A 14,827-nucleotide genomic window follows, 5' to 3' on the forward strand; every position below is an offset into this window, starting at 1 on the left:
ATTCCTCTGTTTTGGCAACATTTCTTGTTGTTTGGATAATTTCTCTCCTTACTAGCACATTTTCTCGTCACTTCTAATGAATTGATGACATCCCTTGCTAGGTCTTCCGCACACCTAAGAAAGGATGGGCTGTTAGATCTTGGGATTCGATTCCTTCGGGTGCCCCAGTATGTGAATACACGGGGATACTTAAAAGGACGGATGAATTGGATCACGTTTCTGACAACAATTTCATTTTTGACATCGATTGCCTACAGACGATGGAGGGTCTTGATGGACGGGAGGTGCTATTGTATTCCTTGAAATCATTTTCCTTTTGCTTTTAGTTTTGTTTATTTTTTTCCCTTTCACGTGGCTGGGCACTAGTTGATATCCGAATTATTTAAATAAGTGGTTTTTTGCTGATTATTTTTGTGATGCATGCGATTTTGATGACTTTTTTGGTATATGTTTGATGATTGTTTTGTTAGTGTGCAACTAATGTTTCATCCTGTTATGGGTGGTGACCTAATGGTTATTATACATACTTTCTTTGTTTGCATCCCTATGAGGGTGCTTGCTTGTGGATTTCCTCACCATCATTTTTGTTTTTTACTTTGTTGAATTGGCCAACCTGAATAGCGTGATTAGCGAAATGTCTTTCTAATACCATAAGAGATCATTTACTTACTCTTGTGGAACTTAAACTTCATTCGTATTTGTCATGCTTATGCAGCTGTTTACTCACGCACCTCTATATTTATGCACTTGTTATTTTGAAATTAATTATGTTTTGATCTTTAATTCGATTTTGGAATGGTTTGCATTTTTGTGCTTTTTTTCCTTTCCATTGTACAACTGTTAGGTGTTTGGATTCCCAGCTGTATTGGAAAGCATAACATGACTGGTATAGTTGACATCAGTGTTTCAAATAGCGCCCGTAGCGTGGCCATAGCGCTACGTAGCATCCTAAATAGCGTAAATCCCATGTAGCGTACGCTACAAGGGTCTTAGCGTACGCTACGGCTACATAGCACGTAATGTCTGTAGCATAAGCTACAATGTATTTTTTTACTATTTTATTATTTTATTGTTATTTTTTTCACGTTTTCTTTGTTTCTAATGTTGAGGAATGTGGCACTTGTATTGTACTTGATACTTTTAACCTATGGGATTTTTATTTCTTTTCATAATTGTTACTTGTGGTTTCAATTAGACATTATTAATTAAAGTGGTTTGCTTAGAGTTGTTGATGTAATAATTATTTGATTTGGCTTATATATGTGAATTGGCTTTTGATAAATTATAACTTATAACTTTTTTGAACATGCTTATAATTGATAAAATGAATCCGCCCACCCTGAGTATGCCCCTGCATCCCACAGGCCACCGCACTCAAGCCTGGTGTGAAAATGTCCCTCTATTAATCACCCCCGGTGAGGAGTCTCGAACACATGACCTCCCGCTCTGATACCACTTTGATGCAGGACAATTAACCACTTGCTCTAAAAGCTCGAACCGATAGAGCATGGCGAATTAATCCCTTTATATCGTAGGCCAGGCCCCACATCCCAACCCCTCTCGGGGGCCCCACTTCACACGGGTTCCACTTCACATGAGCCACCAGCCTCATTCGGGTGGGGTGTTTTGCACTTTCAGTTGTGATCTTGTGGATGAACTCTGGGTAGTTTTGCACTTTTAGTTTGATTTTTCCTTGGGCCATTGTGATCAATGGAGAATCATATTGTCAAAGTAGGACTCAGAGATGGGATTGCCTACCAACCCAGTGGTGTTGACTGAAGTTTTAATCCTTGTGGAGGGTTTAAGAATCTTGTTAAAAAATTTTATGGTCCATTACTGGTTGAATGAGATTCCTAGAATATCATATGTTTAGTCCTTATGTTGTTTTGATATGTAGAATTCTTCTTCTTCTTCTTCTTCTTTCAATGAGATCTGGGATTTTGCTTCTCTAATCAAGTCTCTGAATATTGATATTGTAAAGCTTTTCAGCTGGGACTGAAAATAATGTGGTATGGAGCATATAGGACCATAACGGTTCTACATATATGGAGCCAAATGAATGGAAACACTGGAAAATCTGTCATTCGTTTGTGTTTTTGAAATGTATTGAGTGGTGTCTAACCATTCTTTGGTAAGAGTGTTGCTTCCCTGTTTGACTTGTTGAAAGCTGAGTTTTTGAGTCTCCATCCTCTAAAGTTGGTGTTAAAGCTTAAAAGGGATTAAAAATCCTTTGGCTGCCATTTTTTTATTTTTATGATAATGGATTTTGCTACATATTTAATTGAACATTGCCGTGTAGAAAATTGTAATATATCTGTCAAATATGCACAATTTCTAGTTGGTATAGTGCTAACATAAACATGAATATTTGGATGGTCAATTCAGGAACCACATTCATATGTATGAGGCCTTGCTTTGATTGGTTAAATGATGCACGAATCTCATGTTTTGGTCTCCAAAATAAGCTTGTTTCTGCTTGGAATTGACTTTCTAGCCTTGTATGTTTCGAATAAAGAAAGTAGCCGAAAATTTGGGAAATATTTTCAAAAAGGGATTTCAAATACCTTTATCAGCTGATACAGGCCAAAGTAGCTGACTGTTTTTGAATCTAAGCCTTTTTGCCTCCATATCCTGTATTGGCCATGGCACACAGGATACTTCCATATTGGCCGTTAGTTATTCATCAGATATTTGGAATGATGTCTAGGATAAATATTCTGTTTGCCATGTAGGTAGAGGCCAATAATTCTGCTGATACACATTTTGTAAGATGTAAATTGGGCTAATCCTTGTATCAGAGACTCATTCCCTTTTGTTTGATTTTCATTTTTTAATAAAATCATGTTCTTTTTTTTTTTTTTTTAAGACAGAAAAGTAAGAAGAGATCTTGTGATCATGAATCCTCTGCCTGATAGGTGTTTAAACACATGTATCTAATGGAATGTGTTATGTTTCGTTTGTCTGTTTGGTAGAGGCGATTAGGAGATGTCTCTTTTCATACAAAGGCCCATCTGGAGAGAAGTGATGACAAGAAATCAGAAAGTGTTCCGGAATTTTGTATTGATGCAGGATCGGTAGGCAATGTTGCAAGATTCATTAATCACAGCTGCCAACCGAATCTCTTTGTCCAATGTGTTTTGAGCACCCACCATGACATCAAACTTGCCCGAGTGATGCTATTTGCAGCTGATAACATACCTCCTCTACAGGTGATGTGTTACTGCAACTTTTTTTTTCTTTTCCTATTCCATATTTTGAAGTCTGTCAGTTTTCCTCGTACCTGTTCAGTTCATTGCTTATATTATTACTTGGGTATGCTAACAGCTAATTCCTATGCTTCAATGTCCTTCGAAGTTACAATGATTGTCTCTTCTTTTTCTTTTTTTAAAAAATCCTGTTAATGTTCATTATCAGGGAAAAAATGATATAAAATAGATCTAGAGCATATATCGAGGACCTGTAGATTGAGAATGTGGTGGATTGATGATGCAGGACATGAAATTAAATATGACATGCAAGAGTTCAGCTTTGGATTATACCAATTTTAAATAATCACAAAATTCCACATTCTACATACGATCAAATATTCAAAAAGGGAAATCTATGGGGGTCCAAGCCTACACAATTTTAGGGCTGGATCAAATAAAATTATAAACCAAACAAGCTCAAAGAAGTGTAAGATTCATCCATTCTTGCAAAAGATTGTTCCCCAATTCAAGAGATTCATCATGTTTCAATTCAAGGGAAAATCTAGGGTTTGCAAAATTGGTGATAATTGGGATTTGAGATTCTTTAGGGTTAAGGACCTAGATTTAAGGCTAAAGAGGAGGAATATAGAGGAAAGATAGAACCTGAGATGAGCCACGTGGGTGAACAGCAGTTGGCCCTAGGCGCGCGTGTGTGGGGCTCACAAAGTCGGAAAGCGACTCTTAGGCTAGGATCGGCAAGGGTAGGACTACCTCCATGTCAAATTTTGTGTCGATCCGATGCACGGTTTGTGCGTGGTGCTCTGCCAAAGTTTCAGCCCCTCTTACGGGCCAGAATCTGAAAATCTGTTGTAGAAGAGAACTTGGTACGAGAAAGGGTGAATCTGAAGATGGGAGGGATGTAGAAGATGGTGGATGTGGGGTGCAAAGAATTGGGGATGATTTGGGATGGTTGTGGCTTCGCACCACAGTAGTTAGCTCTTCGAGGAAGGGAGAGTTTCGCACCCAATTCGATTTTTCAACCCAAAGAGATAGAGAAGAAAAACGCAGAATTTTTATTCATAAACTTCATTGAAAATACCTATATGGGGTTGGTTATTTATAAGAAAACCCTAAACCTTAAAAGACAATTTTACCCTTGCGTCATGTGCGCGCACTAATACTTAAAGCTGAAGTAAATAAAATGATAACTAACCTACGTAATCAAAGCTGTTCATGATGTTTCAAATAACGAGAATAGTCAAAACTCAAAATCCTAGATCATTTAAGGTAGTGGGCCACGATCATGAGATCCGATGGTAGAATCTATATGATGGTTGGGTCCACTCCAATGCTCCATAGCATAGCCCTTAACTGTGAGGCCCTTCAAAAATGTCGTCATCGATTCAGATCGAAAGTGGGGCCCTCCTCCTTGAACATGTGCGTAGGGTGGGAGGCGTGCGCATGATGTCCCCATCAATTGAGGCCTTACATCTCCACAGTTTGTGGAGGTGGAACCATGTGTTAATTGCTCCTAGCTACAAAAACTGCCCCGAAATGAGAATGTAAACTAAATAATGGGCTGGACCTGTTGCTGTCATTTTTATCAAGGTGGAGCTGATTAATTGGGTCTTATTAAATTATTATGTACATAGTTATCAAATCAAATAAGATAATTTGCTATAATGCTTTGAACTATATTTTGCAACAAAGTAAATGATGGAAGTTGCAGTGTATTTCATGAGTCAATTGTTCATGTACTGGACAAATTTTAACTGATAATGTATTTGAGATGGCATCCAATATTGAAAAAGTAATTTGGAGTTTCTTTTTTATGAGGTCTCGATCCAAACCAGTTGGATCACAAGTTAGGGTCCATCTAGTGGATAACGTCTAACCTGTTAAGTGCTTGTGACACCCAATCCTTCCAATAGGTTAGCCTCACCATGAGGATCATCTAATGCAAAAGTCAGCCCTATCTACTCATTAAGTGTGCCACACCATAGAAAGGAATGTAGAGCCATCCACAAATAGCAATATACTTGTGGGGTCTACTTGATGAGCGGATTTATTTTTTTTCTTTTTTTGCACAATGTGTTCCTCATGGTGGGGTCAACCAATCTGACAGGTTGGGTCCCACATGCACTCAATAGGTTGGAAGTTATCTGCTGGGTGACCTGTAACTTATGGTCCAACCGGTTGGACTTGACAATTTTCCTTAGTTATTACACAACTTGTCAAACAATAAAAGAAATGATGTGTGTGTGTGTTGCCTGAGTCACATGTAGCCTATACTACATGCTATGTAGCTTACACTGCTGGTTATTTTTCATTTTTCACCAAGCATTAAAATTAATTAATGTTTTCATTGATTTGTTATATTTTTATTTTCAATAGAAATTAGTTAATGTTGTCATTGCTTTTAGTCAAATAATATAATCAACAATATTAAATCAATTCCATTGCTATTTCGTTATCTTTACTCTTATCCCTCCCCTATTTTTCCTATTATTTTAGGATGCGTTTGGTTGCATCAAATATCACAACCAAGCATGACCTCATTAACAATTTAGACACACTATGTAGCTTAGGCCTCACGCTTTAGAGAGGTAAACACTATGCTACAAGTTATTTGCTATTTAAAACACTGGACGCGGCACTCAAGTTTGGAGAGCAATTTCATCTACTTGTCTTTTTCTTTACCTTGTCTTGCTTTTCTTAGTAATTATTTGCTATCGAATCTGGGAGCAATGCTAAGCCCACAAGTGTGTGCAATAAAGCTCATGTACAGGCCACTCATGTGCCAGCATGGCACTATAGGTCCAAGATCCTAACCATTCATCCGAACGGCACCACTATATTGATGCCCCAGCCCAATAATCAGGTTGATCCACTGGCTGGGTGGGCCACAGTTTGCAAAACATAAGTATGGCTCTGAAAAACTTAGCTTTCGTTTTCTAACCTATCCACTGGTTTCCAATATTGGGTTCCACATGCTGATTGGACCACATTTTACTTTTGGAAAAACACGTAGAATGGCGAACCAACCTAATGGGTGGATCAGATCTCACAAATATTTGCCATGCTAGCACATGTGTGGCACATACAAGATTTATTGCATACATTTATGCGCTCAGCAGAGCTCTCAAATCTGGTGTGTATCTTCTCAAATCATGATTTGTTTCTTTTCTCGAGACTCTAGTTGCATAAAAGGCTGTCTCATATAACAAGCTTGACTCGGTTCGGCTAGCAGCTTACCTCGGCTCAAATTCGGCTCAGCTCGGTTCGATTCGGTCAGCAGCTTGGGCTGAGCTCGAGCTGAGTTTGAGTTCCTACAGGCTATGGGAATTTAAAAATAAAAATAAAAAAGGCATCATATTGTAGATGTCATCACCTATATTCTCATATGGGAAGAGCGAATGCCAAAAAATAAAGACCCTATAAAATGGACATGTATATGTTCTTAAATCAGATGTTACAGATACGGAACAAAACAGATTTTAAAAAAACCCTAGAAAATGGACAGATATGGAACAAAATAGATTTTACAATCTAATTAGACCAGATTGTAAAATCCTTTATTTTACAAACTTGTCTCTTAAATCTGTTCTTTTAATTAGACCAAATTGTAAAATCCATTCTTTTTCAAATCCTGTTTAGCCCATAACAGGAAAAAAAAAATGAAAAAATCTTAAACGTAGAGCTGTTTTTATAGAAAACCCTCAAAAAATCTAGTTAGACCAGATAAAAAATTGATTCCACCATCGTTATTGGAAGAAGCCCTCAGCAATAGGCAAATGAAGCCCTAACGCATGCAGAACCCCCTCTCACACCAACAGCGCTATTCGCATTTAATCTCCTCCGTCCGTCCTATCTGAGTTGAGTTGGGGTCGAGCTTCGAGTCGAGCCAGCTCAAGCTCGTCTCAATTTTTTTGAGCTCAATTAAACGGCTCAGCTTGGCCCGAACCCAGCGTTCGAGCAAGTTAACTGAGCCAGCATGGTTCATGTCCAGCAATACATATAACCCATGATAATGAAATAACTATGTTTTGAACTTGATGTAGTTACCTATATCACACTTTTCCGTTACTTCGTTGGATGGTTATATATCAATAACCAGTTTCGTATTATCTGCAGGAACTTTCATATGATTATGGCTATGCGCTTGACAGTGTGGTGGGCCCAGACGGAAACATAAAGACAATGTCATGTTATTGTGGGGCAGCAGATTGTCGGAAGCGTCTATACTAGGTAACTAGTATATGCTTTCTGCCTGTAATCAAAATAACTCAAAAGTGCTTCCAATGCGAGGGCTCTTCAGATGTTTGTCCCTGAAGAAGATAGTTTTTCAGATGATGAAGAGGTGGTGGATCATTGTGCGCATTTGAGAGGTGTTGTATCTTCATTCGTGTTGTTTCAGATTTTGTATTCCTTTCTCTATGCATTTGCATAAAACAAACCGAAATGCTGGAGGTTCCATCATTGAAGAAATTGATTGGAACAGTTGTTGTGAATTGGAATTGCGGCTTATAGTAATGTTGTAACAACATTGTCAGCATGTCTGTATTCTCCCCCAATTGGGGCATTTATGGATACATATGCAGCTCCCTTAGAGCTTAAAGTGGTTTTTAAAAAAAGTGATAAAAATGTCCATTCGTTCTTCTTTTTTGAACATTTGATTTTTCTTTTTAGAGGTCATGTTCAAAGCAAGACAAAAATAAAATTAAAAAAAATAATAAAAATGGGAAGCAATTCTCCATGGAAAACTATATTTCTACCGTTTGGCATTCCATAATTGGTTGTTTGGATTTGTTGAAACAAAAAATGGGGAAAGGATGTTGTACATAAACCTTGTTTTTGTTATTTTCCTAGAAACCACACCTTTTTCCATTCCCTTCTACTTACAAAATGTAGTTTCCAAAATTTGAAAGAAAAACAGCTTGGGAAACCATCTTCATGACTCAGATGACTAGACGGAGTTGAAAGAAGTCTAACCAAGTCCTTTCTAGTTCTGTTGCTTTGCTCTCAGTGCTTTGTAATTGTCTTGTCAAACTCAAACATGCTATGTTATGGTGTTGATGGTGTGCCCCACATCGCAATTGACAATTGGAACTTTTTGATACCTTCTCATTTTAGATTCCATTGATCGCTTGGTTAGAGTCATCCAATCAAAGTGATTATTTAATCTTGTCCAAACAATAGTGGGCCCGCATTATAACAATCCTCCTTTGTAGGTCCATGCTCATGATCTACCTTTTTAAATATTGTTAATCTGTACCATTCGTTTTGTTGGCCATTGATGAGATGGTGGGGATTGACTGGTGAAAATGATTATTGACAAGTGGGTTGCGTATGTTCAGTTGGAGCATGTCCTTTTGCATTGCATGAGTCATGAGGCAGCCATTCGGCGAGGGACCTGGCCTAGCAAACTCAAGAGTGCCGAATAAGCCTAACCGGTTCAGCTAAAAATGGCCCACGCAGGGCCATGATGACCTTGCCTGGTGAAATTATAATTCTGGTTGTTTCTGATTCTGGGAATGTATTTTTGGGTTATACATAGAATAGCTTTCAAACATTCCATTTTCATAGGTAACTTATGATTCTCGTGGCTTGTTTGGATGCACCCTTATGAGAGTAGCTTCTTTTTTTCCACCTGTGGTAGCAAATCAGCTATTTTTTTCTTAAAGTAGTTTTGTAACCACCTTTGTTAAAGTCGCATATTAGCTTAAACTTACTGCCATAAGTAAAAAAATGCTGCTCTTCAACTTTGTTACTCTCTCTTTATTATCTCTCCATGTAACAGACGGTCTATATATCAAAGATGGCTCTGTATGATAAACGCGTCCACATCGAAGGTTGGGCGTTCATGGTAGACGGTCCACATTGAAGGTGTGGCCCACATAATGTAAGGTCCACCTCAAAGGTTGACTTGAGGCATAAGCAACTTAAGCAAAATGACTTACAATCCAAATGGCTATTAGTGGAATGCATAATGGGTGTTCCATGTGCTTGAGGCAGGAAATGGCAGAGTCATCTCTTGAGAGCACATGTGGCCGGGCATGGTATTAATCAGGACCGTCCGCCTCGTTCTTTATACTGTGCACAGCAAATGTTTCAAAGAACACTGATCACATGATCTTAGCCATGTGAACAGTTGCCTTCAAAGTGATAGTTGGGAATAAAAATACTTAATAGCCATTGTTCAGTATAGAAAAGTGAAAGCCAATGGATGAGATTATATAATATTTGTGGTTTTTGAAAAGTAGCCCATTCATGATAGGTATCCTTATGTGGACGGATTAGAATGTACATAAAGATGGAAATATATGAGATGTTACTATCCGCACCGATGAACGCACTTCAAATCAACGGCTCCAAATAGAATTGCTTAATGGACCATATTTAATGCCATTCCCGTAAAAAAATGTATGATATAAGTGACTTGGGGTGATTGCCTACGTCCCCACCTATGAAGCTACATGGGACCCACTGAGATGTCCGTGGGAAATTCACTCCATCCATCAGTTTCTGCAGCTCAAGTTGGGTCATCTAAAATTTGGGTTACATCCAAAAGCTTAAAGTGGACCTCACTGCAGGAAATAATGTGGATGGAAATGCCCACCGTTTAAACTATCCCAGTGCCCACCATGATGTTTATATGCCATCCAAATTATTCATAAGGTCATTCTAACTGGGATGGACTGAAAACACAATTATTAGCCCGATCCAAAACTTCTTTATTTCCATCCCCATTGTTTCCTGTACTGTGTTTCTGCTTTAGTTTTGGATCCGGTGCATTTTTGGGATCATGTCCTAACATGAGCTGAAACTGATAGATAGGGTGGATTTCTCACAAACATCTCAATGGGCCTACGTGGCTTCATACCTGTAGGAACTTATCAAAGCGGGGGTAAGATACTTGCATGTAACTTAGAATCTATGCAACGATAGGAGCGGATTAGGGGCAGCCCAGCCTCACCTAAGACATTGCGACCCTTGCTGTGGGGCCACCTTGATGTATGTATTCTAAATTCTGTTGTCCATCTGTTTTTTTGGATCATTGTAGGTCATGTGCCCTAGATTGATGCAGATCCATATCTCAGTTAGACCATAATGTAGGAAAGAATGGGGATTGTATTGCCATTGGAAGTTTTCTAGGGCTTACCGTCGTGTTTATTTTCAATTCAACCTTTTTGATAAGGTTTTAAAAAAACTTGTACGAAAGGAGAAAACAAATATCAACTTGATCCAAAACTTTTATGGCCCACAAGAAATTGTGTAGGGTAATTGTATCCCTTGGGTGAGAGACTCTAAAACCAGCAAGTAGGGTAATCGTATCCCTTGGGTGAAAGACTTTAGAACCCAGTGAATCCTTCGGAATCTCCTTTATGTACAACATATGAGTACAATTGCGTGCATGAACATACGTTAGAAGTACAATTGGAGTAGTAGGTTGACCAACTAACGTATAAATGAGTCCTTCACTATGAAGTACCGGTATGTGGGCGTTATTGCAACGTAGTCATATACTGAGTACGATGTTATAATTAATCCTGGATGTTTATTTAATTAATTATGTTGAATCGTCAAATAGTATCGCGTACAAACCATTTTTACATTCATTTTACTTGATATTAGCATAAGTTCTATTATTATGTTTATTCCAAATATATTACTTATTTAAAGACATAAGAAATTTAGAACTTAAGATTTGTCTCTGAGACGATTCTATTGAATAGTTGTACTCACCTTACCATACAAGTGCCGAGTTGGAATATTTTGAGCAGGTGGGCCTTTATTATTAGTTACATTTGGTTTAGTTTGAAATTTCAATGTTAATGTAATAAGTTAAGTTACCTAATTTAATTAATTGTTTTAGTTATTGATGTATAGACAATGTTGCTTAATTAAGTTTGAAAGTTAGTAGTTGTCTTCATTTATTTTATATGTACATAGTCTTGTGGGATTAAGTATTACTTATGCATTAATGATAATATATAAATTACAGCTCACGTGCTTGGAATTTAAATATTGATTCACCTTACTCGGGTATCCAATTTTTTGTGCACGATAAGGTTACATGGGGATTTATAGGTGACTCGCGTCACATGGCCTAGGGATTAAATCTTTGAGGTGGGCCACTTTGAATGAGGAACGAACGGCGGGAGAGATTGTGCATGTGGATAAGGTGAATGTGTGAGAGAAATCCTCATGGTCACTATTCTGTGGTCCCACCGCGAACCCACTGTTTTTTTTTTCCTTAGTTTTTTGTTTTTTCTTTTTACTTACACCACATGGAATATTAATTCCTGTTGAAACAGAATTTGTCTATCATTGAGCTATGTATCCAAACACACATACCCTGTGCCATCACATCCCCATCCATCAATTTTGTTCAATCATGTTATAAACATGGCCCAAAAAATAAAGGAAATTCAAAATTCAACTGGGTTGCATGACTGAAAAAGTGAGGACCAAACATCCACCGTTGAAACATTTATAGGCTGCGAAAGTTTTGAATTAACTTAATAATTTTGTACTTTTAGTTCACCCTATTAGGAATGACTTTATGAATGGCTTAAATTGCATATAAGAATTCTAGTGAACCATAGGGAGGTTTCAACAGTAAGGATTTATTCCTGTATTCACTCTTCTTCTTCTTCTTTTTCATAATTGCCACTCATATAAGTTTTGAAATTTTCTTATTTTCTGCCCATGTCTTAACATATTTTAGGCAAAATAGAAGGACAGTTGTTGGCCTCCATCAATTTACTGTTGCATTAAATTATTGAGACATAATGCCCTGGCAATGGGCATTCTACCCCTGCAGGTGGCACTCAGTCTTGGCTGGGAGAGCCAATTAGGTGAGACCCTGGTCTCATCCAAAACGGTGCAGCTTTTACTATGGGGCCACATTAATGCATGTAATATGTATCCAACATTGTCCATTTGTTTTTTCATATCATTTCAGGACATTATCCTAAAAATGATAAGATGGACCATATCATAAGAAACAGTGGTGATAAGGTCACTTAAGCCTCGTTGAAGGGGAAAAAATAAAAAACAAATATCATTTTGATCAAAACTTTTGTAGCTCATTTACTGTCAATCACTGTTGTTTTTGATGGTATGGTCCACTTGATAACCGAATGTGCTTCATTTTTAGAATAATGCCCTAAAATAATATTAAAAAAACATATGGATAGTACGGATACATAATACATACATCAAAGTGGTCTCACAATAACCCACATAAGGCCGCACCGTCTTGGGTGAGACCAACCCGATTGTATGTATTTTAATATTATGGTCCATCCTTTTCAACATATCATTTTAAGGCATAACCCCAAAAGGATATAGATACATGGCTCAAATGGGCCGCACTATTGGAATTGAATGCCTACCGTTGAAAATTTACCAAGAATCACATAAGTTATTGATCATTTTATGATATACAACAAAATATTAGGTATATTCTAATCTCAAGTGGACCACGTTACAGGAAATAATCTTGAATGAACGTTGACCATTAAAAAAATTTTAGGGCCATAAAAGTTTTGGATTAAGATTAGAGCTAGGCATTTCATACCCGAACCGGTGGATCCGGCCCGATTAAACCCGATCCGACCCAATTCAAACAGAACCGATGGATATGATCGGTCAGGATCGGGTAGCGTAATCCAGATCCGAATTATTTTCGGGTCGAATCCGGATAGGCCTTGTTCCGAACCGAACCAATCCAGAACCCGATCTGATTGGATCCGATTCGGACCGACCCGATCCAGACCATATATATATATATATATATATATATATATATATATATATATATATATATATATATATATATATATATATATATATATATATAAAATCTTTTTTTCTTTTACCACCTAGGCTTTACGTTCGGCGCCAAAAAATCCCGCCCAATGTTTCAGCTCTATCTCTCTATCTCTCTCTATCTCTCTGTTTCTGTTGAAGAAGAAGGCAAGAAGAAGGTTTTGGAGCTTGGATTTCTCTGCTGGAGAGAGATATATTGAGAAATGATTTATAGGTGTACAGAAGAAGGAAAGAGGAAAAGAGAGAGAGTCACAGCTTGATCGAAGAACGGTGTATGAAGCGGATCGGCTCATGTAACGTTAGCAAGTTTTGTGGGTCTGATCACAAGGTATATTTTATATCCAAACCGTCCATCCATTTGGCAAGCTCATTTTAAGGCTTGAGACAAAAAATAAGATAGATCTAACTACCAACTGGACCACATTGCAAAAACTAGTGGGAGATTAAACGTCTACCATTGAAACCCTTTTCAGGGTCACAGAAGTTTTGGATCAATATCAAATTTGTTTTTCCTCTTCATTTAGGTACGTGTGACCTTGTGAAATTTATTTTTCCTTTTCAATCAGGTGCTTATGACCTTATGAACAGATTGGATGTAAAATAAACGTTATGGTGGGCCTTACAAATTTTTTAACAGTGAAAATCATTATCTCTGCCACTATTTATGGTGTGGTCCAAATGATCTTTGGATATGATTTATTTTTTGGATAATGCTCTAAAATGATCTCTAAAAATAGATGAATGGTGTAGATATAATAAATACATCACTGTGGGGCCCATGTAACTTTGATCTCCTTTAAATTGTTCTCACAACTCAGAGCTCGAGGAGCGTCCGTGCTGTCTTCGCACGACACGTACTAGAGCAGCTATACAGCTGGTGCTAGCTACATACAACCTTTACTTTTACAAAGCTTCTTCAAGAAGCTATATAACTATACATTTTTATCTGTCTGAGTAAACTATGTGGGGCCCATCTTGAACTTTTTAGTTTTTCCACACTGTCCACCAGTTTTTTCAAATCATTTTAGGGGTTGAAACTAAATTTTAAGTATATTTAATAATCAAGTAGATCATACTATAGAAGACTAAGAATAATAATTTCCACACCGTTGAAAGAAATGAACGAACCGAATCTTATCCAATCCGATCCGACTCGGCTTTCCCGAGTCAGACTTGGATCGATTCAGGCCAGCAGGAGTTTGGATCGGTACGGGTTAGATCGGTACGGATTAGATGACCCGGACTCGGTCCCGGATCAGATTGGGTTCGGGTCAGTCCCTGCAAATTTCTAACGGAGTCGAGTTGGACCCAATGTGATCCAACTCGGTTTGATGCCCAACTCTAATTAAGATGATCTTTGTTTTTTCTCTTCATCTGGATCTGTATGACCTAATCAATAGATTGGATGTCAAATAAACAATACAGTGGGCCTTAGGAGGATTTTAATGGTGGATATCCAATCACTATTATTTTCCTGTGCCGTGGTCGACTGATATTTATATCCCTCTCCCTCTCGTATTTGGTATCAAGCTCTAAAATGATCTGTAAAAATGGATGAACGGAATGGATGAAAGACATACATCATGGTGGGCCCACATAGCACCGACCATCAGCCACCGGGCTGGTCCACGACGCAATCCGCGTCCGCCGATCAGTTTTTTGGTGGGGCAAACTCACTCCGAGTGTTTCAGTCCAGGCCCCTCCCAGCGTACGGCCCTTTTATCTCACGCGTGTGATTCCTCGACGCGCGTGCCGAGATTTACCAGCCTATCTCCGCGCGAATCGCTTAAGCATTCCCAGAC

At 38.1% G+C, this 14,827-nt stretch overlaps 1 protein-coding gene across 6 annotated transcripts in view; it reads left to right on the forward strand.

Annotated features, from left to right (window-relative positions):
* Positions 1-8,930, forward strand: part of LOC131246622 (histone-lysine N-methyltransferase, H3 lysine-9 specific SUVH4) — a 73,272-nt gene extending 64,342 nt beyond the window's left edge. For 5 of the 6 annotated variants that reach the window (XM_058246925.1, XM_058246927.1, XM_058246926.1 and 2 more), the window contains 3 exons: positions 102-284; positions 2,973-3,209; positions 7,323-7,811. In XM_058246925.1, the coding sequence (XP_058102908.1) occupies positions 102-284; positions 2,973-3,209; positions 7,323-7,436 (534 nt within the window). In that variant the 3' untranslated portion in view covers positions 7,437-7,811. Of the gene's footprint in view, positions 1-101; positions 285-2,972; positions 3,210-7,322; positions 7,812-8,545 lie in introns of those variants that run through there. The other variant, XR_009171451.1, reaches the window with a different exon arrangement.
* The last annotated feature ends 5,897 nt before the right edge of the window (positions 8,931-14,827 follow it).

Source organism: Magnolia sinica, chromosome 5 (genome assembly GCF_029962835.1).
Source record: "Magnolia sinica isolate HGM2019 chromosome 5, MsV1, whole genome shotgun sequence".
Classification (NCBI taxonomy): Eukaryota; Viridiplantae; Streptophyta; class Magnoliopsida; order Magnoliales; family Magnoliaceae; genus Magnolia; species Magnolia sinica.